Below are 27,075 nucleotides of genomic sequence, written 5' to 3'. Positions count from 1 at the left end.
TGGTCTTCCCCCACCCCGTTGTCCCTCAAAATACCCTTGAAATTGTTATTGGAATTATACTTAAGTAATTTTCAACTCTGGAAAGAAGTTATATCTTCACAAAACTGCTTCTTCCAATAAAAGTACAACGTCAACTTACAGTTTTTCTTTTCCTCAGTAAATATTTGCATTTTAAAAATATAGATCCTATATACTTACAAATCTAATTCGTATGCATTTCATATTTGTATATTTTATATGTTGCTACTCCAAATGGGACATTATTTTTATTTTTATAATTGGTCATTGCTATATAGAAAAACAGTGATGTTTGTATGCTTTCCTTTTAAGTCTCCACATTACTCTTTTGATTCAAATCAGTTTTCCAAGAAGGGGAAAAAGGTTTCTTCCGCAAATAATGGTCATTTTACCCCTTCTTTCCAATACTTTTTGCTCCATTCTTTTCTTTATCTCAGAGCATTGCTTATGACTTGTAGATATAAGAGCAGCGGTAGCAGGCAAGTTTATTTTCTCCCTCACTTAAATGGAATATCTTCAGCGCTGTTATGGCTGATTACATGGTTTGGTTGGAGATAAGACATTCTTTTTTTTTTTTTTTTTTAAAGATTCCATTTATTTATTTGAGATAGAGTGAGAGACAGAGCACAAGCAGGGAGGGAGAGGGAGAAGCACGCTCCCCAATGAGGAAGGAGCCAGAGGCGGGGTTCAATCCCAGGACCCTCGGATCATGACCTGAGCCAAAGGCAGACACCTAACCAACTGAACCACTCAGGTGTCCTGAGATAAGACATTCTTTAACAAATGTCCAAATGATTTGTATTTTGCTTTTGCTGCTTTAAGCAAAAAAAAAAAAAAAAAAAAAGTATATATATATATATATATATATACACATATATATACATATATATACACACACACACGCACGCACAAATCTCACACATATTCTCATTAAAAGAAAACAATTATTTGGGATTCTACTATCTGGGACCTTTGTGGCAGATAAGTAAGCCCTATCCTCAGAGAAAGAAAATAGGCCATTTTATATTTGAGAGTGGCAGGATCCAGAGGCAAAAAAGAGGGAAAAGGAAAAGAAAGGGGGCTCTGTCTAGCTCCTTGGAGTTACCTGCCACACAATCCTGGTAGCACTTCCAGGGTCATTTGCTTCCCACCTAAATCTGTTTTACGGTCATACCAGAATTGTGTGAAGACTACACCTCATGATTTTTAAAGTAATCTATTTGGCATTATTTTATTCTATCATGAATTAAGTAGAATATGTGAACAGTGGTTGCTATAGCATAGGTTCAAAAGGTATTGCATAGGTAGGGCATTTGCTCCTTAACCAAATGATCCTAATTGTATTATTCCTGTGGGTTATTTCATCTACCTTTTTTCTAATTTTTGTCTACCACTCATATTCTAGCTATTCCGTGTATTTGTAACATTCACTATCCTTACCTCTAGTAAGTTCCTCTATCTCTGGTAATTTGCTGCTTATGATCATCTTGGACTCAAGAATGCACTAAACCAGGGTGCCTGGTGGCTCAGTCAGTTGAGCGTCCAACACTTGGTTTCAGCTCAGGTCATGATCTCAGGGTCATGAGATGGAGCCCTGCATTGGGCTCTGCACTCAGTGCAATCTGCTTGTCCCTCTCCCTTTGCTCCTCCCCCCACTCACACTCTCTCTTTCTCTCAAATAAATAAATCTTAAAAAAAAGAAAGAAAGAAAGAAAGCTAAATCCACTTAATAAAATTAAAGAGTAAATAGGCTATGACTTAGGGTCAAAGGATATCACCCATTATTAGAATTATTTTTATGTAATGACATTTGTTTTAGGTTCTAGAGAGCTAACAAAAATTATTTAGGGGCGCCTGGGTGGCTCAGTTGGTTGAGTGTCTGCCTTCGGCCCAGCGTCAGGCTTCCTGCTTAGTGGGGAGTCTGCTTCTCTCTCTCTCTCTCCCTCTCCCCCCTGCCCCTCCTCCCCCCAGTGGGTCTCCCTCCCTCTCTCTCTCTCTCTCAAATAAAATCTTTTAAAAATTATTCAAATTAATGAATTATATTAATTTTGATGGAGTAATACATGCACAGTAAAATCTTTATTTTAAAGATCCAAATGCTTACATATTGAAAAATGTCTTATACCAAACACATGGCCCAGAGGCAACCACTCCTGCCACTTCCCTAACTACATTTCCAAATTGTCCATGCATGTACAACCATGCACATATATTTTTTACAAATGTAGGATTTTACATACACTATTCTGATCTTTGATTTTTTTTTAATTAACAGTATCTTTTTTATTTAAGATTATATTTATTTATTTGACAGCAAGAAAGCACTAGCAGGGAGAGCGGCAGAGAAAGAGAGAGAAGCAGGCTCCCCATTGAGCAGGGAGCCTGACTCAGGGCTCCATCCCAGGACCCTGAGATCATGACCTGAGCGTAGGGCAGACGCTTAACCAACTGAGCCACCCAGGCACCCCAGTTAACAATGTATCTTTAGGATAACTGCATATAAGTACATAACACTGCTGTATTCCTTTAAATTTTTTTCTTGAAGTATAACATAGATATAAAACAATGCATGAGTTGTAAGTGTCCAGTATGATCTTCCACAAATTGAACATATCTATGTAACCAGAACCCAGATCAGAGCAGTTAACATTACCAGCATCCCAGAAGATCATTTGTGCCCCTTACTGCACTATTCAATCATCCATTCCCAAATATAATCATTTTCCTAATTTCCTTTTTTTTTTTTTTAAGTAATCTCTACACCCCACTTGGGGCTAGAACTCGGGCACCCCAATCCTAATTTCTAATAGCCAATTTTGTATGGTTGCAAATGTTTCCATTGTATGGATATATCCTACGTTATTTGAAATCACTTTAAGATAGACATTTAGGTTGTTTCTGATTTTTTATTGTTACAGTGCTGCTAGGAATATCCCTGTGCATGTGCCATTTCAAATATTTGTGAGCACATCTGAAGGGTAAGTTCCTACAAAAGAGTATGATAGATATTACCGAATTGCTTTTCATTAATGTACAAATTTATAATTCTAGCAATCCTTTAAGATGCCTCTTTCCCCATATATTTGCTAATACAGCATATTTTTAAATTTTTTATTTATATGGGGTGTCTGTGTGGCTCAGTCGATTAAGTGTCCAACTCTTGGTTTCGGCTTGGGTCATGATCTCCCAGTGGTAGGATTGAGGCCCGTGTCGGGCTCTGTGCTCCTTGAAGAGTCTGCTTCAGATTCTCTCTCCCTCTCCCTCTCCCTACACTCTGCTTCTCAAATAAATAAATAAAATCTTTAAACAAATTTTTTTTTTATTTTTACAACGTGTGTAGGTGAAAATAGTACCTCTTTATCCTTCTAGTTTACACTTCTCTTTTTATGGATAAGTGTAAGCATTTTCTTATATGTTTAGGATGTATTTTATTACTTATGAGCAGTCATCATAGGATGTTAAGAGTAGAAAGGAATCCATGTCTTCATTTTAATTTTATTTTACTTTTTAAAGATTTTATTTTCATGTAATCTCTCTACCCAATGTGGGACTCGAGTCCATAACTCTGAGATCAAGAGCTGCATGCTCTACCAGCTGAGCCAGCCAGTTGCCCCTCCTTGCCTTTATTTTTAAAATGTAGAAATTAATTCAAGCAACGTTTTGGCTCAATATCATTGTATTTCATATATTAATGGCTACGAGAATCATTACCTCTAGATAAATGAGATGTACCTATACAGGAAAACTCAAATGGGGCAAAAGGTAAATTAGGGGATTAAGAAATAAGCTGATGTACCCAATGAAGATCTTCACTCATTAACCACAATAACAGACCCAAGGCCCAAGTAGTCCCTCAAAGTTCTTAACTCAAGCCACAATAATAGACCCAAGGTCCAAGTAAAGTAATAAGAAATATCTCCCTCCAGTTAAAAAATCTTGCTTTGGAGCACCTGCCTGGCTCAATCAGTGAAGCATGCAACTCTTTATCTCAGATTTATGAGTTCAAACCCCATGTTGAGTGTAGAGATTACTTAAAAAAAAAAAATCTTAAAAAAATAATTTAAAAAATCAGTAATCAAAAATCTTGCTTTGACTGTGATGAGCACCAGGTGCTGTATAAAAAAGTGTTGAATCAGTACATCATATACCTGAAACTAATATTACACTATGTTAACTAACTGGAATTTAAATAAAAACTTCAAAAAAATAAAATAATCTAACATGGAAAAGAAAAATCTTGCTTTGACCCTGAACCCACCAGTAAATAACCTCACTTCTCCAACCCTACCTATTCCAGTCAGTTACTGACATCACAAGACCTATATTAAAACCATTCGATAGACATACTAATACCCATTCAAAAGCCCTTCCTAAATTCCTTAGATTATGATTCTCCTAAGCTTTGCCCTGGTGTGTGTGTCAGGGGAGAGAAGGTTCTCCCTTGATGTAATAAGCTAAACATACTTGGCTTATTGTGACTTAGGCATGTCACTGTTGATCTTCCATTGGTGGGCTTTGGCAATTTAGAAGTCCCACAGAGACTCTGTTGAGATCCCTATTATCATGGACTAAGATCCTCAACATGGTAACTATATTGCATATCTGAGACTGCTTAAGTCTACCTTGCCCATAATGATGTGGTACTTTCATAACTGAATCTGAATGTGAGCTTTAAACTTTCATGATGCCTTCAGCAAAAGGGTTTTTTTATTTGTTTGTTTGTTTTACTCCTAGAATTAAGAATAAAATGTTAGATTGATTAATTTGTATTATTTTGTCTTTTGTTTAGATTTGGCTTGTATCATTGTCTCCTGTTTCTTTTTACCTTTCACTTCGATGTCTTCTATGTTGTTTTCTGTAAACGAAAGTCTTTGAGGAGAGGGCAAGCATAGGGCTGATGAGCCTATCACTTGAGTTAGCCCTGAAGACTAAAGAACAGAAAGACTGTTAGAATATCATTCTTTTTGGGGTGCCTGGCTGGCTTGGTGGAGCATGTGATCTTTGATGTTGGGGTTGTAGGTTCGAGTCCCATGTTGGGTGTAGAGATTACTTAAAAATAAAATCTTAAAGAAAAAAAAGAATATCATCCTTTCAACAAACTTTGCCTTGGGTCATCTTTCAGAACCTTATAAAAACTCTCCTCAGTGTTGATTTTTGTGCCCCTTAGAGCTGATTTGATTATCTTCACCTGTTCGAAACTAGGACTACAAGTTGTCAGGCCCACAGGGCTTAATGACAGTCAGCCATTAGTTACTATACGGAGATAAAAAGTGCAAAAACAACACTATCTCTTTTAGTTTTCATGGGTTAATCTACCCTCCACCAGGATGGACACTTCTTTTATATTTTCTTATATATTTTCTCATTACTGTCCTAACTAATGCTCCTATCTTTCCAAGTGGCACAATTTTACCAAGGGTAATTGAGAACTACAGTGGGCACTTTGGGGAACTTTAATTATAAGTAAAATTATTTCATTTCAGAGGGGCATATCAGAGATACATTTGATGATAAATTTTGAATTAATCTAGAGAATTTAAATGTAGGTTTCCCTGAATTATACCAAATAGCATTTTTATTAGTACGTCCCTATGCAATTAAGGCTTTGTTAGAAAAGATGGACATAGGAAAACCAAAAAAAAAAGGATCAAAATATTTCTGAGGTCCAAAGAACTCCATCCAAACATCATCCATGCCAGCAAAGGTTGACTGCGGGGGGGTCTAGATTTCCACCCTCATCAGCCTGTAAGGGGGTGTGCTCATCTCCAACCCTCCCCCACTAGGCTAAAGAAGAAAAGTCACATTGTACTATCAATTGACACAGAAAAGGCATTTAACAAAACTCAGAGCCTATTTGTGATTAAAAAAAAAAAACTTTCAAAAAACCACAAAAACCCTATAGTTAACATTATATTTAATGGTATAAGAGTTCCTGAGATCAGGAACAAGACGAAGATGTCCATTTTCACTACTCTTCTTCACCATAGTGCTAGACATTCTAGCCAGCACATGGAGGCAAGAAAAGGAAATAAAAGAATACAGATTGTAAAGGAAGAAACCAACACTGTCCCTATTTGCATATAACTGACTATATAATCTCAAGGAGTCTGAAAAACAAAACAAAACAAAAAACCCATGCTAAAACCAAATGAGTGAGTTCAGCAAGGTCACAAACACTAGATCAATACACAAAACTCGACTGTATTTCTGGATACTAGCAATGATCACATAGACACCAAATTCGAAAATACAACACTATGTACCATCACTCCAAAAAAAACCCAAAACAAAATGAAACAAAAAACCTAAGTACAGGAGTATATGCTAAAAACTACCCAATGCTAATGAAAGAAATTCTAGAAGACCTAGGTAGATGGAGAAATGTGCTGTGTTTATGGGCTGGAGTACTCAATATAGTAAAAATGTCAATTCCCACCAAACTGATATACAGCTTTAATGCAATTCTGATCAAAATCCCAGCAAGATTTTTGTAGACTTACACAAGATTATTCTAAAATTCATATGGAAAGGCAAAGGAACTAGAATAGCTAAAACAATTTGGGAAAAGAAGAATAAAGTGGGAGTAATCAGTCTACCTGATATCAAAGACTTACTATATAACTACAATAATCAAGACTGCATGATGTTGGTAGCAGAGTAGACATACTTCAATGGAACAGAATGGTAAACTTAGAAATAGACTCAACATAAACATCTCCAGGTAATTTTTGATAAAGGTACAAAAAGAGGAAATATGGCTTTTTCAACAACTATTACTGAAGCAAGTGGACAAGCATAGTCCAAAAAAATGAACCTCAATCTAAACTAAACATATAAAAAAATAACTCAAATGGAGTTAATGAACTAAAATGTAAAATGTGAAATTATAAATCTTTTAGGAAAAAACAGGATAAAATCTTTGGGATCTAAGGTTTGACAAAGTGTTCTTGGCGTTAACACCATGATCCATAAAAGAAAAATTGATAAAATGGGCTTCATCAGAATTAAAAGTTTTGTTCTGTGAAATATACTGTCAAGAGGATGAAAGACAAGCTACACAGTGTGAAAAAATATTTAGAGACCACATGTACAATGAAAGACTAGTATCTAGAATATATAAAGAGGTTTCAAAAACAATAGTTAAAAAAAATCCAATTAGAAAATGGGCAAAAGACATGAAGAGACACTTTGACACACAGAATATACAGATGGCAAGCACATGAAAAGATGATAAATATCATTGACCATTAGTAAAATACAAATTAACACTATAATGTGACAGCACTACACACTTAGAATGGCTAAAATAAAAAATAGGGACAATACCAAATACCAGCAAGAATGTGGAGGAACTTGTGGTAAGTTTATTGTCATATATTGCTGGTGGGAATGTAAAATGTTACAGCAACTCTGGAAAACAGTTTGGCAGTTTCTTAGAAAAAGGAAAAAAAAGTAAACATGCTAAACCATATGACTCAGTAATTGCACTTTTGGGCATTTATCCCAGAGAAATGAAAACTTATGTTCACATAAAAACCTTTACAGAAATGTTCATAGCAGCTTTATTTGTGACATCCAAAAGCTGGAAACCACCCATATGTCTTCCAACACGTGAATGATTAAACTGTGTTACATCCATACCATGGAATACTACTCAGCAATAAAAAGGAACAGAGTATTGCTACATGAAAGGACCTGGAAGAATCATCAGAAAATTATTCTGAGTAGGGGGGACAAAAGCCAATTCTAAAAGTTACATACCGTGTGATTCCATTTATATAGCATTCTTGAAATGATAAAATTATAGAAGTGGGGAACAAATTAGAGGTTGCTGGGGGTCAAGGAGGAGTTGGAATAGGGAGGAAAAGGCTATGGCTAGAAGGGGGCAACAGGAGGAATCCTGGTGGTAATAGACATATTTTGTATCTTGGCTGTATCACTGTCAACATACTGGTTGTGATATTGTACTACAGTCTGTTTGTTTGTCTTTTAAAGCTCTTATTTTTAAGTAATCTCTACACCCAATGTGGGGCTCGGACTCATAACCCCAAGACCAAGAGTTGCAAACTCCATGGACTAGGCCAGCCAGATGCCCCTGTCCTACAGTTTTGAATAATGAATAATGTTACCATCAGGAGAAACTGGGAAAAGGGTACATAGTATCTCTCTCTATTCTTTTGTTCTGTTTTGTTTTAAACAGCTTTACTGAGATATAATTTACATACAAAACAAGTCACCTATTTACAGTGTATAATGTTTTTTAATATATTCATAGATGGGTACAACTATGACTACAATTTTATCCATATATCCCCTACCTTAGCCCTAAACAACCACTAATTTATTTCTCTGTAGATTTCCCTGTTATGGACACTTCATACGGACAGAATCATATAATATGTGGTATTTTCTGACAGTTTTTCGCTTAGCATAATGTTTTGAAGGTTCATCCATGATGTAGTATATAGCAGTACTTCATTCTTTTTATGAGTGAATAATATTTCACTGTGTATGAATATACTACATTTTACTTATCCATTTATCAACTGTTGAATATTTGGGTTGTTTCCACCTCTTGGCTATTATGAATAGTGCTGCTATAAACATTCTTGGACAAGTTTTTGGATGGACATATGTTTTCACTTCCCCTGGATATAAATCTAGGAGTAGAATTGCTGGCCTCTATGGTAATATTTATGTTTAATCATTTTAGAAACTGCCACACTACTTTCCAAAATAACTGCAAAATTTTACATTCCCATTAGCAGTTCATGAGTGTTACTATTTCTCCACATCCTTGTCAGCTCTTGTCATTATCTGACTTTTGATCTTAGCCATCCTAGTGAAGTAGTATCACATCATGGTTTTGATTTGCACTTTCCTGATGACTAGTGATGTCGAGCATATTTTCATGTGTTTACTGGTTATTGTATATCTTTATATACCTTTGTATATCTTTATATTCTGAATACAAGTCTCTTATTACATAAATGATTTATAAATATTTTCTCCCATTCATTGGGTTGTCTTTTTACTTTATTGATGTTGTCCTTTGAAATACAAAGGTTTTTAATTTTGATGAAGTCTAATTTATCTAGTGAGTTTTTAAAATTTTGGTTATTACACTTTCCAACTCCAGAATTTCCATTGGGTTTTTTCCTTATAATTTCTATCTCATTATTGGTATTCTGTATTAGATAAGATATTAGATATGACATTGTCATATCTTCTTTTGCTTCTTCATCACGTTTTCCTGTTGTTTTGTGAATGTGTATATAATGGCTAATTTGAAGTCTTACAAATCTGTTCTTATAGGAAATTTCTTTTGCCTGCTCTTTTTTTTTTTTTAAAGCATATGGATTATACTCACTTCTTTGCTTGCCTCTTAATATTTTGTAGGAAACTGGACATTTTAGATAATATATTGTAGCAGCTCTGTGTACTGGTGTCCCCCCTCCCTCTAGGACTTACTATTATTTGCTTGTTTGTTTAGTGACTGGCTGGATTATTTCAGTGAATTCTAGGTCCCCTGCCAAGGGTAAAGCCTCTGTGTTGCTTCTCAAGGAGGTGTGACATCCCACAGTCACCATGGGATGACATTGGTTTTGCTAGGGCTCTCTCACTCTCTCTGATCATACCCAACAGATAAAATGCATTAATTCCCGCTGGTTGTTTTACTGTTTTCAACAACGCCCTGAAACATAAATTGCTCTACAAAGTAACCCAGTCAAATTCTGTCTCCTTTGAACGAACAGTTTCTAAGATCACTGTTTGATATTTATTTGGTTCTCTTAGATATCTTACTCCATGGTTCTCATGAAAACTAGGCAGCCTACAGTTTATCTTGTATCTTGAATGTCCTCCCAATTGCCTTTCACCATAATTTCCACTGTTCTTGAAAGTATCTAGAGGGTTGAACTCCTCCACCACCTGTTGCAAATGAAGTCAGCTCCTTTGTGAGTGGATTAGGAACTATCTGTTTCACGGCTTGCTTTTTCTCCATGGCAAAATTTCTGAACTAGGGCTCTGGACAATGGCAAGCTTCTCTTTCAGTGACATTCCATTCTAGGAGCTGAACAGTTGGTGGAGGTGTGGAGGCATCAGCCTGAGGTTTTCTGGTCTTCCCTCTCCTGGAATATATCATTGTCTTATCAGGTGAGTCAAGAGTGATAAAGGACTCAGTCTTCTCAGTGTGCTGTGTTCGACGTAGAACTTCTGATCCATTAGTGTCAGTTGCATGGAAAAGGAGAATTGCTACCTATCAACTGCACTCACCTGAGGCTTAGCCTCAGCAACAGGTAGCTGGGGACAAGATGACAAATGTTGATATCCTGCTCCTTCCAGGAAAAGAGCTCTTTCTGACTGAGAGGTAGGGGTTAGGGAGTAGAGGGAAAACCCTTTGTTCTTGGCTGCACCAGTCTGGAATGGAGCATCTGTCTCACTGAGGTGGGAGGGAAGTGGTAGGGAGTGATCTTGGTTGGAATACTATGGACTCTTCCCTTTTTTACAGAATTTTCATAGATTTTCTTTAATAGATGTTTCTTCATTTGTCATTTGTCCTTAGGACCACATCCATAGGCTTTAAATGGTTTTTTAGATATAATCTTCACCAGTTTCACTTGGGAACAGGTCAGCATAGCTCCTCACACTATTATGCCAGAAATACTATGAATTATTTTTTACAAAAGAAAATAAACTAGGGGCACCTGGGTGGCTCAGTTGGTTAAGTGTCTGCCTTCTGCTCCGGTCATGATCCCAGGGTTCTGGGACCAGCCCCATGGCAGGCTCCCTGGTCAGTGGGGGGCCTGCTTCTCCCTCTCCCTGCCGCTCCCCCCCCACCTGTGCTCTCTCTGTGTCAAATAAATAAATAAAATCTTAAAAAAAAAAAAAAAGAAACTACTCACAACATAAATATATAGCATGGCTAAACTGTATCTAAGACAAGTATTATAGGTCTCATGGTAGAAAAGTAGACCCACAAGAAAGGCAGTTAATCAATTACCTCTGATATTCTAACCCCTAATATCTACAAAGTGATTACCAGATAACATGCAAAGAAGGCTCCTGACATGATTCTGAGTATCTGTATTCTCTGTACAAACATCAGGAAATCATGTAATGAATGGTATTTTTAAAAAGTAAATGAATGAGTTCGTAATTAAAATTTTTAAAAAGAGAGGAGGCAAGACTCTTCCTTACAGAAAAATGCCAACTGAAAAAAGTTGAGACACAGTAGAGTTGGAACATTACCATTGTGGAACCATCATAGTAAAAACTGGTATCATCAGATTATACTCTGTATAAAGGACTAAGTTTCATGAAGAGCATAATGTTTGCATGGTCTGAAAGTATACCCCCACAGATTACTTATTAGTTGTAAGGGGGAAAACTACATAATGGTGATACTGGATAACACCTGGATCAGATGATTAAAATTGATATCCTTAGTGAGGAGCAGTTAACCATCATGTCTTCTAGATGCAATAATCTAAAACACTTCAACATCCCTTACCATGTTTTGTCTGGTAATGCAAAATTTGAATCTAACTGAGGAAACCTCTGACAAGCCAAAATTGAAGATTTTATAAAATAATTGGTTTTTGTACTTCAAAAATATCAATATCATGAAAGACAAAGGCTGAAGAACTCCAAATTAAAGAAAATTAGAGCTATGACAACTCAATGCATTATGTGATCCTGGACTAGACAACAGCTAAAATGTGATAAGGACTGTAGATTAGGGGGGGAAAGTATCATATAAATGTTAAATCTCCAGGGGCGCCAGGGTGGCTCAGTTGTTAAGCGTCTGCCTTTGGCTCAGGGCGTGATCCTGGAGTTCTGGTATCGGGCTCTTCCACTGGGAGCCTGCTTCTTCCTCTCCCACTCCCCCTGCTTGTGTTCCCTCTCTCGCTGGCTATCCCTCTCTCTCTGTTAAATAAATAAATAAAATCTTAAAAAAAATATATTAAATCTCCAGATTTTAATAATACTAATTGTTGGGACTGCATATTTTTGTGTCCCCCAAAATTTGTATGTTGAAACCCTGATTCCCAGTGGGATGGTATTTGAAAATGGGACTTTTGGGAGGTAATAGGTCATGAGGGTGGAGCCCTCATGATGGGATTCGTGTCCTTATAAGAAAGACACAAGAGGGCTTGCTTTTCTTTCTGCTCTCCATTGTGTGAAGATACAAGAAGACTGCAAACCAGGAAGAGCGCCCTCACTGAGAACCAATTCTGCTAGCATCTTGATCTTGGACTTCACAGCCTCCTGATTGAGAGTAATAAAGGTCTGTTGTTTAAGCCACTCATTCTATAGTAAATTCAAGCGGACTAAAACAAGTACTATTGTTATGTCAAAGAAAATCTTTATTCTTATGAAATACACACTGAAAACATTAAGGTGTAAGGAGGCATGATACATGCAACCTACTCACTGATGATTTAGAAAAATATATATGTATCCATATGTCTCTGTGTTAGTATAGAGAATATGATAAAACAAGTATTTTTTGTGCAATTTTTCTTTAAGTGTGAAATCATACAGAGATGTCTTGCTTTTGCTTAGGATTTTTCATCCTCCTTTAGCTTGTGTGAAGAAACAGATATTTAAAAATGCCTTAAATTCCCTCACAGTTGCTCATCAGTAAATAGACTTTGACAACTATTCTTTTTTGTTTTTTTAAGATTTTATTTATTTATTTGACAGAGAGAGACAGCCAGCGAGAGAGGGAACACAAGCAGGGGGAGTGGGAGAGGAAGAAGCAGGCTCTTAGCGAAGGAGCCCGATGTGGGGCTCGAACCCAGAACGCTGGGATCACGCCCTGAGCCGAAGGCAGATGCTTAACCGCTGTGCTACCCAGGCACCCCGACTTTGACAACTATTCTAACATGTACATTATCATAGAGGAAGTTAGAGAGATCTTCATACTTATGACTGGCCAGCAAGATTGTTACAATTACATCTATACACATACTATTGCTACAAGACCAATTCCTCTAATGAACATAAAGCAGTTTTAATACTTCTGGTTTTCTATGTTGTTTTCAAAACTCGGGGCACCTCAGTGGCTCAGTCAGTTAAGTGTCGGTTAAGTGTCTGCCTTCTGCCTCAGGTCATGATCCCAGGGTCCCCCATCACATCGGGCTCCCTGCTGAGCAAAAGCCTGCTTCTCCCTCTCCCTCTGCCCCTACCCCCCCATGTTCTCTCTCGTTCGCTCTGCTCTCTCAAATAAATAAAACCTTAAAAAAAAAAAAAGATTATTTGAGAGAGAGAGACAGCACAGTGGGGAGGAGAGGGAGGAGGAGGAGAGGGAAAAGGAGGAGGGAAGAAGCAGGCTCCCCGTTGAGCAGGGAGCCCGATATGGGGCTCCATCCCAGGACCCTGGAATCATGACCTGAGCAGAAGGCAGATGCTTAACCAACTGAGCCACCCAGGTGCCCCTAAATAAATAATCTTAAAAAAAAACCTCTTGTGACCCACTACAAGCTAAAATCTCAAAAATTTTGTTCAGTGTCTTACATGCAGGAATAATGTTACTATGATGCAAATACAGTGAATGATGATCCTCCAAGTATTTCTAGAAAGGGGGTAGGAAGTTTTGCAAATTACTCAAAATGTGTAATAATGGCACCAAAAACTACTCTTCCCCAGTTTACTCACACGGGCAAATATATCATTGCTTGAAGGGGAAAATGCCCATATTCTAAAGAAGTGATTATCACAGCTTGCTCTAATAAGAAAAATGGCTTGTACTTCTGAACTAACCATAGAAATGAACCACCCTCATTTGTCCCCTCCAACAGGCTTCTTTTCCTTATGTGCAACACTTCTACAGAATCGCAGACCTGAGAGGAGCAAAGAAAATGCACTTACAGACCTACGGGCTAGTCTTTTATACTCTTTCAGAACCAAATACTTTTTGTTCTGCTCCCATAACTCCCAGAAAATGATTATGTCAACTGGTTCCATATTATCCTAAGAGCCATCTTCTTCCTTGAAGAATATTCTGTTTTGGAATAAATGCCCATAAATCCATTTCTCTTTTTTTTTTTTTAAAGATTTTATTTATTTATTCGACAGAGATAGAGACAGCCAGCGAGAGAGGGAACACAAGCAGGGGGAGTGGGAGAGGAAGAAGCAGGCTCATAGCAGAAGAGCCTGATGTGGGGCTCGATCCCAGATCGCCGGGATCACGCCCTGAGCCGAAGACAGACGCTTAACCGCTGTGCCACCCAGGCGCCCCCATAAATCCATTTCTTTATTAGAAATTTTTGAAAAGGCTATTCCAGTTGCCAGGTCTTAAAACCAGAGCATTTAATCCAAACCATATATGGTTCTTAATAACAGAATTGCATTCATTGGATGTATTTGTGCTTTTACTAAAGCATACTGAGATTTGGTGCTGTGTGTGTACAAATTCTTTTCCCCAAGTTGAATGCTCCTTAATTAAATTACAGGTTCACATACTTTCTCTTTTTTCAGATTTATGAAAATAATGGATAATAATTCTCATTGAGGGTTTGAGCCTTTCTGATGCATTTAATTTGCCTCTTGGTGGCATTCTCTTAGTCAAGAACCAGGTCTCCAGAATCTGAAATGCTGCTTTGCAGCCAGTGTTCAGACAGATGGTTCTATAAATAATCATTCAACAAAAAAAGCAAGTCAAGAGAAAACTGATGAAAACAAGACTAAAGTTGAAGCCTATATTTCTCTGTTACATGGTGAGTTGAAAGAATAATATCAACATAATGTCACTGATATAGATCTAGAAATCTATTATGATGTGCTTAGGACACAGTCTAAGAACTAAATTAGAGGAGATATCAAAGCCAGTGATGGGCTCTATTCACAATCTTAACTCATAAAGCAAAATAATGGATCCGTGGCCCTAAAAAAATTTCCTCAGTCACACAAAAAAACATCCCCCCCTAGTTAAAAAGTCTCCATTTTGAACTCTGAACCAATCAGCAAACAACTCTACTTCCAAATCTAACCAGTTTCTTACTTTACACATTGGTCTTAATATCACCTATCCCAATCTCTTAATTTTCTCAGATTAAGAGACTTCTAAGCTTTGTCTATGGTTTCTTCTCCTTTGCTACACCAAGCTAAATAAACCTGGTTTTGTGGTAACTATAGACATGTCTCTAATATTGTTAGTGGATTTCAAAGGATTTTCTTATGAACACATAGTCCACCTACCAGAGAAAATTACTACTAATGTATAGATAGTTTTCCTATTTCAGGCATGGCTTGGTGGTTTGATATGGTTCTGATCATATTATTTATCTTGCATTTTTGAAAAATAGGACTTTAGAAATGTTAGCTAAACATTTAAATGGAGATAAAAACACTCTAGAGTACATGCCAAAGCTTAACCATTTCATTTCCCAATCACTAGACATTTAAATGTTTTCCAATTTTTCTATTTCAAACAAATCTGTGATAAATAATATTTTGCATAAAGATTTTCTTACAGATTAAAGTGTATCCTCAGGATAAAGCCTTGCAGTTACAACTGAATTGAAGAGTATGAGCATTTGGGGGTTATAACCACATAAAGCTTGTTTTCCAAGAGTTTTACCCATTAACTCCTACCTGTAACTTGTCTCTCATTCTCAGTTTGCTTCTACAATTCTCAAACTTAGGTAGAAAAGCAAACGAAATCTTAAAGCACTTGCTGGAAATGCAGGAAATGCCAAATATTAAGGATAATTACTATAGGCATAAATACTCAGATGGTAGATTTGCATATAGACAGGCAAAAACAGGCATCTAAGATTTAAAAGAATTTTCCGGCTTAAAAAGCCCTTTCCAAAATTGTTGGTGTGAAAAAAAAAAGCCGGATTTTGTTTGTAGGACAATGAAGTGAAAAAGACCACGAGTGAACTATTTTATAGAGTGAACATGAGTGAACTATTTTATAAAGTGCTTTTTGACTGTGAACACTGAAAAAAGTAAGCTATTTTAGTAAGGTAGTATCTGAGAATATCCTTAAATAAGCACGTTATTATCACTGGTCTTGGGCACTGGACTCTCTTACTTCACCAGTTCTCTTCGGGACAACCTGGTGACTGGAGCTCTGGTCCTCAATTTTCCTTCTCAGATGTATTAATAATATATGCTCAGAGAATGAAGCTGGGTGAGTAACATTAAGGACACCTTGGATTTCTTCCCTTCTCACAAAATTCAACGAAGCCTCCACATTCTGGGCCCTCCGCAAAAAAAAAAAAAAAAAAAAAAGGAAGATGAGAATTTAGTCCCCATCATCCGCATTTACGGACAAAACTCATACGGGTGAGCCTCGCTTTCACACAATATCCAATTCCAAACCCTTCACCACAACCTCGTTTTTTGCCCTTCACTATGAAACAGAATTTAGCCCGCCCACGGGTCTGCAAAGCTGCAGCTGACGTCAGCGTGGCAAAACGCATGCTCCGTACCTGGGCGTCCTTTTTCTCTCTTGTCCACCGAAGCCCGACAGTCTTGGGAGCGATCAGAACTACAACTCCCAGTTTCCTGAGCGGCCCGGGGAAGGCAGGCCCGCGACTGTGAGAACGAGGCTCCGGAGGATAGCGGGCCAGAGCCGGCCGCTCCTCCTTTTGAAGCGGTTTCGCACCTCTTTCCGCCCGCGGCGTCGGTGGCGTCGGCGGCGTCGGCGCTCACGCAGGGGCGGGTCACGGCGGCGCGAAGCGGTGCTGGGCGGGAAGGGCAGTCGTGGCGGCGGCGGCGGCGGCAGCGGGGACAGCGGCGGCGGTGGCGGGGGCCGCAGAAGCGGTGGTGCTGTCAGTTAGGCCGTCGGAGAAATGGGAGACCCGGGGTCGGAGGTGAGTGGTCGGGCCGCGGCATTCTCAGCCGAGCCGGGAAGGGCTTTGTGTTCGTTGAGTGTGAGGCCTGGTGTGCGGCGGCCGCGGCAACCGCAGCGGCGGGGCGCTAGTCTCCGCGTCTCGGGCCGAGCCGAGCGTTCGGGCCTGGTGCGGGTCTGAACGAGGAACCAGCAGTAACAATGGCCGCCCGACCGCCCCCGGCCCGCTGCGCCGGCCCCGGAGGCCCCCGTTGCCGCTGCTGTGGCCGTGAGAGCGACATTTTGAGACAGGCTCGCTCTTCGGCGGTGTGCGTGCATCCCCCCTCCCCGAGGAGACTGGGGAATTCGCAGGGGCTGGTAAGTCGTTTTCGGCGTCGGCTCCCTATGGCTCCACGTCTGCAGAGGCATAACCCGACGCCATCGAGTCCTGTTCTTGATCGGACTTGCACGCAGTTGTGCTCAGTTCGGTTTCCTCAAGAGCTTGCTGTTTTACAGAGCTCTTCCCTTTTGGTTCCTTTTGGGAAAATCTCTTCCTCCAAGTACGTGGCTGTATATAGATGAGCATGTTCTGGCTTATTTTTGTAGATAATAGAGTCTGCCCCCCCAGCCGGGCCTGAGGCATCTGAGGCAACAACGGATGAAAATGAAGATGACATTCAGTTTGTTAGTGTAAGTAGCAACGATATTCGGTTTTTTCCCAGAATGCCAAACCTATGCGTGGCGAGCCATTGTGTGATTATACCTCACCTGTCCGTTCATCATTCAGCAGCTAGGTGTCAATGTCTCGCAGGTACTAGACACTGGGGAGCATGGCCTAGGATTAGGAAATTTAGCGAAAAGGGCTCTCTGAGCACCTACAGTGGCCACCACAAAGACTGTGCCCGAAAGGACGTGTTACACATTTAATCACGCTCCTCGTGCCTTCATTAGCGCCATTTTATACTTCATCTCGGCAAAGTTCTGGTCTCTTAAGGGTGTGTTTGGAAGAAGGGCAAGAGTGTCCTTTAAAAGATGACCTGCAGGTTAGAGGGAAGGGAGCGCTGATGATGAGAAAGGAGGTAGAAAGCAAGAAGGGTTGCAAGAACTCAAAATCTGAGCGTTCTGTAGCTTCATAACATGAAGGCAAATGGCTTGAAGACTTCACCAACCTCTGAGATCATCGTGTTACAGCATAGTGCAAGAGTTGATGTTCATAATGAAGATCCCTGCATCCCTAGGAACGGACGTGGTTTTCAGACTTCCTGCCCTTTGGGACAGTGGTCTCTTAAAGCATTAGAAAGTGTAAAGGTGCGGATTCCTGGGCCTCACTCCACACCCACTGAATCAGAATTTGAAGGTGGGACCCAGGAATCTTCACTCTGGAACAGATACAAGGACCTGTCAATCTGTGAACCATGCTTTGTAAAGCCTTGGTTTAGGGGGAAGGGAGTCATGGTGTATTTTGGGATGGTTTTCACCCAAAACTGTAAAGTTTTGCAAAGGCTCTGTTTAAAGTGGTATCTTAGCTAGCTAAAAACTTCTTCAAACCAGTGATCAATTGAGGTTTGCTGTTAAAGGTGTATAATTTTTCTTTAATAAATTGTCAGATGTGTATTTGTGTTCATTGATTTGGGACGCTTTGTTAAGCTAGTTAGTAAATGATATCCTCTACATACCCCAACATTAGGGCCATTGTAGTGATCCACTGTTGTATTATGGTTTAATGGGTTTATTTAGGAGTCTTTCACAATATTTTATTTTTTATTTTTTGGCTTTCTCCACCATTGCCAGTGCGTATTGTGGTTTGTCCTTTTATTTCAATTCCAGTATAGTTAAGATACACTGTTATATTAGCTTCAGGTGTTCTCTGTCCTCATTTTAAACTTAAAAGGATTTTTGGGATGGGGTAAATTGAATTGTATCCTACCCCTTCTTCACTGTGGACTAAAGTATGTTGGTAATGGTATTCCATGCTCCTTAGGACAAATATTTCAGGTTTCTGAGTATTGGTATATTTGGAGAATATTTATTTTGATACTTAGTTTATAAAGTATGTCATTCCTTTATTTGCACAATGGGCCTTGCTTTGAGAATCACAGGTGGAATTAAAAAGATTTGAAAACATATTTTATGGTACTTGTGGAACAAAAAATTATAGTATAACTTTTTTTTAAAATATTTTATTTATTTATTCAACAGAGATAGAGACAGCTAGCGAGAGAGGGAACACAAGCAGGGGGAGTGGGAGAGGAAGAAGCAGGCTCATAGCGGAGGAGCCTGATGGGGGCTCGATCCCATAACACCGGGATCTCGCCCTGAGCCGAAGGCAGACGCTTAACCGCTGTGCCACCCAGGCGCCCCTATAGTATAACTTGTGATTAAGAAGCTTAATAAGGTATTAAGCTGAAGTTTAAAATATTCTTAATTAATTTTAAAATATCCTTTTAATTTAAATTTTTAAATGTAAAGAATCTATATATCTTTGTATGAACAATAAAAAATATACAATTAGTGTATTGTGTATTTATCTCAATCCAACATCTTCTATTTATCCCCGGGGGTTGGCAAATAAAGGTTCAAAGTTCTGATAGTGCAAATGAAGAAGTAAATTATATATAATACATTTATAATTATAATACTAGAAGAAACCTATTGAAAACATTTCTTCTACATTTTTAGTGATAACACTTAACTGATAATGAAACCTTAATTCTATTTCAAAATAAATTCAGAGACACAACCTTCTACTTACTGTAAACTGATCTTATACTTGACTCCTTCAGGTAGTGCTTATGCAGTAAAGGTAACAAATTGTTCTCTGCTTAAGATTTCTTCAGATAAAAAAGGGTATTAATCATGTCACTTCTTGATTTACTCTGGTTTGAATTTCTTAGTTCACTCTCATTAATCTAATTTTCCCATCTTTAATCCATATGGTGGCACAGCAGTCTTTGTGGTTTGCAAAAAATAGTCTGGAACCAAACAGCATGCTGAAGGAAAGGAATAATAAGGATGTATAGGTGCAAAAATGAGTTATTTAATTTAAATTTTGTTGAAATGTACGTCCAGAGAACTGCACTATTTGTAAGTGCACTGTTTAATTTTGTAAAGTCAATAACTGTGTGATCTCAGATGAGAATGTTACCATAACAAAAACTTCTAATTTAAAGATTTTGCTCTCATTTTCTGTTTGGTAATATAGGTGTGTCTCCACCCACCCGCCTGCCTCGCACCCCATTGTTGGAATGTAGAAACCTTTGAAATCTAAGAAAACTTTCATAAACTAAGATGGCATAAAGTGAAGAAGCAATTGCCATTAATTTATATGGAAAATTTTTTAGCATTTCCGGACCAAAAACATAACCTCTTTTCAGCTTTTTTGATACCTTAGGACACACCTTGCTAACGGATGCAAAAATTAAATCAAGATACCGTACAGGTGCTTGCAGATAATTCAAAGCTTTGGCAGTGAGATGCTGAGTTTAGTTCCCAGGGAAGAAGCTTGGCTGTGCTACTCTTGCTACTTCGGGTGCATGCTGCCTCTATAATGGCTTGCAGCAAGATAAACACGTACAGTAGTTTGGCTTTTCGTCTTTTTTGTATAAGCAAAACATCCTCTTCAGGTTTCCTTCAGTTAGTGAAAATGGGTACTAATGTAGGTTTTTCATTAAAGTGAAGCGGTGTGAACGCATGCTTTCCAAGAGTGAAAGTACCTATCTGATCCCTTATTCACCCACCATCTTTCTGTCTTTGAAACTGCAGATATTTTAATTTGCTCCCAGAAAACTATTTTAGCTACGAGCTGATGACATTTTCACACTGCTACTTTAGGTACAAAGATACAAAAACTGCTGAGGCAACCTATTGTAATCTTGGTAATAGCACATGAGACTTAGGTCTCAGCCAAGGTTATTGGTATACTGTGAAATTGAGCGTGTAGAACTAGTGACAAAAATCAAGGTGTAATTTCTTAAGCAACTTTAGAAGCACATAGGTGAAATGATAATACTTTACAGTAGAAAGGGGTCATGGGCAAAATATCAAGTTATCTTTTGGCTGGGTGTCTTGGGCCTGTAATTAGGTCAGTAAATAAAAATAATGTTGGACCTCATGATATGCAGAGTCATGAAGTAAGTACTCTGGAACTACAAAGATTGATTGGAAATACATCCTACCTATAAGTGTCCATATTTCAATGTGGGAGATAAGATAGGTGATGGCAACTGCGTAAATAGTTCTAGGAGAAAGTAGTTTTTTTTTTAAAGATTTTATTTATTTAACAGAGATAGAGACAGCCAGCGAGAGAGGGAACACAAGCAGGGGGAGTGGGAGAGGAAGAAGCAGGCTCATAGCAGAGGAGCCTGATGTGGGGCTCGAACCCAGAATGCTGGGATCACGCCCTGAGCCGAAGGCAGACGCTTAACCACTGTGCCACCCAGGCGCCCCGAAAGTAGTTCTTTTATGAAAAGTACATGGTGCTATTAAAAAAAAAGGCAGACTTGTTGGCATAAATAACATTCAATATTTGTATTAAAAAGCATTTTGAAAAGAAATAAGGAAAGGCATCAAAATGGGAAAACAGGATTACGTGTAGTTTTGGAGGATAAAAATTTTTTAAGTAGGAGAGGAAAGGGGGGGACGGATAGTGTAGATCTTCAATTGTAGACTATATTTGAACTTAAAGTAGTCAGTTGGGAGCCATTCAAAATTTTTGAACTGGGTAAGACTGCAGAAGAAACTATATCCCTAACTTCTGTTTATTGAAATATATCAAACACATGCATTATATTTAAGGTCTTAGATTAGAGTTTTGCATTTATGCTCATATCCATATTCTTTGTATTAGACTGAGGTAAACTACATTTCTTGTAGACCATATCTTAGTGTATTGATATTATTTTCCACTTAAACTTGACCCTTGAGCAACACGGGTTTGAATTGCGTGGATCCACTTGTATGCTGATAAGATTTTCACAGTACTGTAAATGTATTTTCCATATGATTTCCTTAATATTTTATTTAGCTTTATTGTAAGAATACAGTCGATAATACATACATCATACAAAATATGTGTTAACCAACTGTTTATGTTACTGGTAAGGCTTCCAGTCAACAGTAGGCTTTTAGTAGTTACATTTTGGGGGAGTTAATATGTAGATTTTCAGTTCTGTGTGGTAGGAGGGAAGGTCAGAGCCCATAACCCTCATGTTCTTCAATGGTCAACTGTAGTAGGTAATTGACGTCTGGCTTTATACGAGAATCATTTTTCTGATAACAGGAATAGAAAGCTTTTTGTGTCATTAAACAAAAAAAAAATCATTAACTTAGAATATTAATTCAGCTGTGTTCCTAGACTATTTTGCTTGTGCCTGTGCTCTTGGCCCTAATTGTGTGGCCTTGGGGAGTAGAATCCTTTGATTCTGTTATTGGTACAAAAGGGATGAGAATGATGGTTTACTGGTTGATGGATGGAGCAAATTCAAATTAAGTACCTTTAATTGGAGGACTACATGCCTTTATACTTGTTAAGAATATAAGCAGTCATTATAAACATTTTAAGAAATCGTGTTTGCTATTTATATAATAAACATTCTTTCGGGGGAATTAATAACTTATTTTTTGGTTAGTGTCATGAGTTATTCAGAGTTGGGGACAACAGCAGGAAGTCCTTTTTCTCTTATTGAAGGAATACAAAGTATCTCAAAAACTTAGGTAATAAGGCATTGATTTAAAATAGTATGTAGGGTTGGCTGGCTGGCTGGCTGGCTTAGTCGATAGAGCATGCAACTGTTGATCTTGGGGGTGTGAGTTCAAGCCCGATGTACGGATTGCTTAAAAATAAAATTTAAAAAAGTAGTTTTTTTGGTTCTTTTTTTAAGATTTTATTTATTTGACAGAGAGCGCTCAAGCAGGGGGGTGGCAGGCAGAGGGAGAGGAAGAAGGAGGCTCCCTGTGGAGCCCGATGCTATGGGGGGCTCAGCAGGACCCTGGGATCATGACCTAAGCTGAAGGGAGAGACTTAACCCACTGAACCACCCAGATGCGCCCCCCACCCTGCAAATAGTAGTAGATACACTTTGAACTTAGCCTCAGAATTGTAATGACCACACAGCCAGTTATGTATTTAGAGAACCAGGTGTACCTCAGTTAGTTTTCTCATTTGATAAATGGAGTACCAGTAATAATTCATTGTTTCACCTTGTAAAGTAACTGGGGATTAAATGAAATAATGTATATGAAAAGTTCAGCACACTGCCTGTATAGGGCTCAATGACAAATGTTATTGATTAGTAGTAAAATAAATGGAATACTAAAATGTTTTGATTCTTTAAGTCATTATCGTGGAACTTTTCCCATATCCAATGAGAAAATGAGCTAAAGTGTAGAGTGTTTGCTTATAAGTAATATATTCCTTTGGGATACTTCCCTTTTCTTTTTAACTCAGCTTCTGCCTTTTTGGTGGTTTCAAGTATGTGTCATCATCTTCTACCACTCTTTCACTTATAACTTCACAATCATTTGTTGAGTGAATGAGTAAGTATTTTAAACGACTCTTGCTTTTTCTCATTTTTGGATTTTCTGTCTTGGTTCTTTTTCTTTCTTTTAGTTAGTGTGAATCATATGAAGTTACTGTTCTTCAGTAGTTCAGAAATGGTTGCATATTAGTCTAATGGTTCACCCCAGTAGTAAATTTCTAGTAGTCTTCTCTCATCATTCCCTGCTCTTGTCTTTTCTACTATTGATGCAGCTATTTTTAAATCCCATCAGTGACCATTTTCCTTATTCCGGTTTATTGTTTTTCGGGGGTTTTCTTGTTTGTTTTTTCGCATTCTACTTTTTGATTTGTATTCTGCTAACTTCTTTCATATCCCTTTTTTCCCTATCTGTTCATGGAAGCTTTTGCTGCCCCACCTCTGTGTATTTCTGATAACCTGGAGATTTGGTGTGCTGTTTCTGTGGATGTAATAACAGTTTGTAATGCACATTTCTTGAAGAGATGAAACTTAAAGATGATTATATGAACAAGAGAAGCTATCGTATTGGGGCACCTGGGTGGCTCAGTCGTTAAGCGTCTGCCTTCTGCTCGGGTCATGATCCCAGGGTCCTAGGATCGAGCCCCGCATCGGGCTCCCTGCTCAGTGGGAAACCTGCTTCTCCCCCTCTCCCACTCCACCTGCTTGTGTTCCCTCTCTTGCTGTCTCTCTCTGTCAAATAAATAAAATCTTTAAAAAAAAAAAGAAAAAAGAAGCAGCAGCAGCTATCGTATTTTTCTTCTACTTGCTTTTTGGATTGATTGTATGATATTGACCATAGCAGTGGTAGATTTTAGTCTTAAGGTAGGTGATTCATCTCTGTTGACTGTAATTGGAAAACACTCTGGCCCTCTTTTCTTCTTTTTTAAACTTCCGTTTTTATACCTCAGGCAGAAATCTTAATTATTTACTACATGATCCCTGCACAGAAGTTCTGCTCTCTGGTTTTATCTTAGTGGCCAGATGAAACCTATCTGAAAGGAAAGCAGTTTTCTGCTTGGGGAGAAGTTGTAGCCTAAGAAAGAAACAAGTTATCTTTGAGACTGGATGCCTCTTCTCAGGAAGAGGATCTTTAACTAGATCTTAGCTTCTGTCTCCTGACTCTAGTCTTTTTCTGTTAGTTTTTACACTGAATATATCACTTTGGTTTGCCAACAGTCCACTTTCTACATGTTTAGAAATCTTTCCCTCAGCTGAATTCGCCTCCTGTGTTCCTTACTCTTGTTCTCAACATACTAGATTTTTAAAAATAATATTCTGTACTCATGGCCTTTACTGCCTCTTTTTCTTTTTTAAGATTTTATTTTTAAGTAATCTCTATGTGCCTCTTTTTCTTTTTCTTTTTTAAGATTTTATTTTTAAGTAATCTCTATGTGCAATGTGGGGCCCGAACTCACAACCCCAAGCAAGATGAAGTTGCATGCTCTCCTGACTGAGCCAGCCAGGTGCCCCTGCTGCTTCATTTTCTACTTAATTTCCTAGAGCCTGGCTTGTGTATGCTCACTTCTTTATTAAAAGTTGCTCTCAGGCGTTTTTAAAAATGTTGTTGCCAAATTCAGTGGCAGTTTTTTTGGTCATCAGCATTTTGGGCCACATTGGCATTAGCAACTTTTTGTTGAGGTTTTCTCTAGCTTCTTTGAATTTATGCATTCCTGATTCTTCAATCCCTGATTACCTGCTTAGCAGTTCTTCCTGAGTCCTAAAATTCCAGCATTTTCTCAAGAACCTTTTAAAATCTCTTCTTTCTCCTCTTTGCTCTCTTTGTTGGCTCTATCACAGTTTCAGTTTAGTCTTTTAGGGGAGCAACTCCCAAATCTGTTTATCTAGCTATGTTCATACATCCAGATTATAGCCCTGCATTTCCAGCTATCTACGAGTTACTTTATGTACCACTGGTACATCAGCCCATTATGTCTAAAAGAACGTCAGCTTCCTGTTTTCTGTATTCCAGATTTATACTAAAGGCATTAGTATCCTTCTAGTTGCCCAAGCTTGAAACTTTAAGGACTTTTTTGATTCCTTGTTATTGTTGGGGTTTTGTTTTGTTGGGGGGGGGGTATTTTTTATAGCCAATCTTTTTTTTTTTTTTTTCATTATACCCATGTATTCTCTTGTATGTGTACCACAACGCTATTCTCTTTGCCATTATTTTAGTTTTGTGTTATTGGACTGATTAATTTTCCTGCTTTCCCCACTCTTCCATACTTGTCTGTGTGATTAGTCTATTTAAAGCACAGCTCTCATGTTTTTCCTGTCTTTGTATTTATTGACTCCCTTTTGTCTATGGAATAAAATCTAGGCATTTAGGCCTAGCATTCAAGGCCTGGTCTATGATGCAGTTTGTATGGTTGGAAGCAGGATGAAGAATTGGGTTTGATGTTCGACTATAGGAGTGAGAGATAAAGCTGAGCTGTTAGTCAAAGAACTGCATGTTTTTGAGCTTGGTTATCTAATAGATAATTAATACCCATTCCATCTAAAAAGCATTGAATCATACTATGCTGTCTATGTCCTTGTAGCAGTGTTCCTTTAATTATTAATAATCCTTTCCTTGAAGAATCAACATTGTCCTAATATTCTACCGAGGTTTAAACTCTTAGATCTTATCATTGTTTCTTTCATGTATCTGATTATTTGTTCTGATTATTTTCTGCCACACATAGGCTCCCTCTTTAGAGGAATTTTTGCCAATCCCAACAAAAAAAGTGATTGTTTTAAATGACTAGTTTAGTTTGAAAAACTGTACGTGACTTATTAATTTGCTCAATTCTTTCATAGGAAGGGCCGTTAAGACCTGTTCTTGAATACATTGATCTGGTCAGCAGTGATGATGAAGAGCCTAGCACCTCTCATAGTGATGTAAGTACATTATATTTGATTTGCATTTCTTTCACTTCTGTCTTATAAGAGGCATTGCTTAAAGAGAGTTATCAAGTCAATGATGGCTGTTTTTAGGAGCTATAGTACTTTAGAGAATGGTCCATTTCTGTACAATGAACCACAGAACGTGTCCAGTGAGTCCTTGGCCCAAAATATCTCCTACTTCCAGTTTTCTTTACTTTCAGTGAGGATGTGAAAGGATAACACAACACGGGAAAGTTCTAAGCCTTGAAGATGGTATCTGATAAAAGGAAAATGGAATAAAAACTGCAAGATTTTTGGCTCCTTGTGCCCTTCTCCCCTTCTCCTTTCCTGTTTCTCCTCAGGTGCCATGTATAACTGGATCCTTTTCTTCCAGAACCATGTGGCTACAGAAAGTTTGTTTTACTTTGAAGAAGGATATGTGAAGATCCTTTAGGAAATGGAATGTGGGAAAGGGGTTAGGTGGCATAGTGCTTCAGTCGTCACTCCTTTTAACCTTGCCTATCCCTCACATATTTAGAGTTTTTTTCTCTTAGCTGTGATTTATTGGTTGTGGGTTTCACCCTTAAACCAATACCTCCCTTACTCTGAGAATCAAACTAGCCGAGCCTTTTGTAGCAGTCTTGTCTTTCATTTGTCTTAGCCCAAATTTCTATTAATGGGCTGTTTTCTTGAAGAGTTAGAGAACTCCTGGCTCTTGTTCAAGGTGGCCAGAAAACTTCTTTCTCTATGATAACGGGAGATTGAGACTTGGACTTGGAATCAGGTTTTAGTCTGAGCTTTACTCCTTATTAATTCTGTGACTTTGGATAAATTAGACAGCCTTTAACTTTAGTGTCTTTATCAAATAAGAGTAATACCTACCTCACAGGGTTG

The 27,075-nt window shown here is 38.3% G+C and overlaps 1 protein-coding gene across 5 annotated transcripts in view; it reads left to right on the top strand.

Annotated features, from left to right (window-relative positions):
* Positions 1-12,478: 12,478 nt before the first annotated feature.
* Positions 12,479-27,075, top strand: part of ZNF451 (zinc finger protein 451) — an 85,458-nt gene continuing 70,861 nt past the window's right edge. For 2 of the 5 annotated variants that reach the window (XR_015722258.1, XM_087856981.1), the window contains exons 1-3: positions 16,854-17,182; positions 17,411-17,494; positions 26,116-26,196. Coding sequence is in view for 4 of the 5 variants with exons in the window: in XM_087856981.1 (XP_087713107.1) it covers positions 17,027-17,182; positions 17,411-17,494; positions 26,116-26,196 (321 nt within the window). In the remaining variant the exon portion in view is untranslated. The other 3 variants (XM_045803016.2, XM_045802990.2, XM_087856980.1) reach the window with 3 other exon arrangements.

Source organism: Ursus americanus, chromosome 29 (assembly GCF_024610735.1).
Source record: "Ursus americanus isolate L20-20 chromosome 29, mUrsAme1.1.p, whole genome shotgun sequence".
NCBI classification, from domain to species: Eukaryota; Metazoa; Chordata; class Mammalia; order Carnivora; family Ursidae; genus Ursus; species Ursus americanus.
This window is presented reverse-complemented; position numbering and strand designations above follow the sequence as displayed.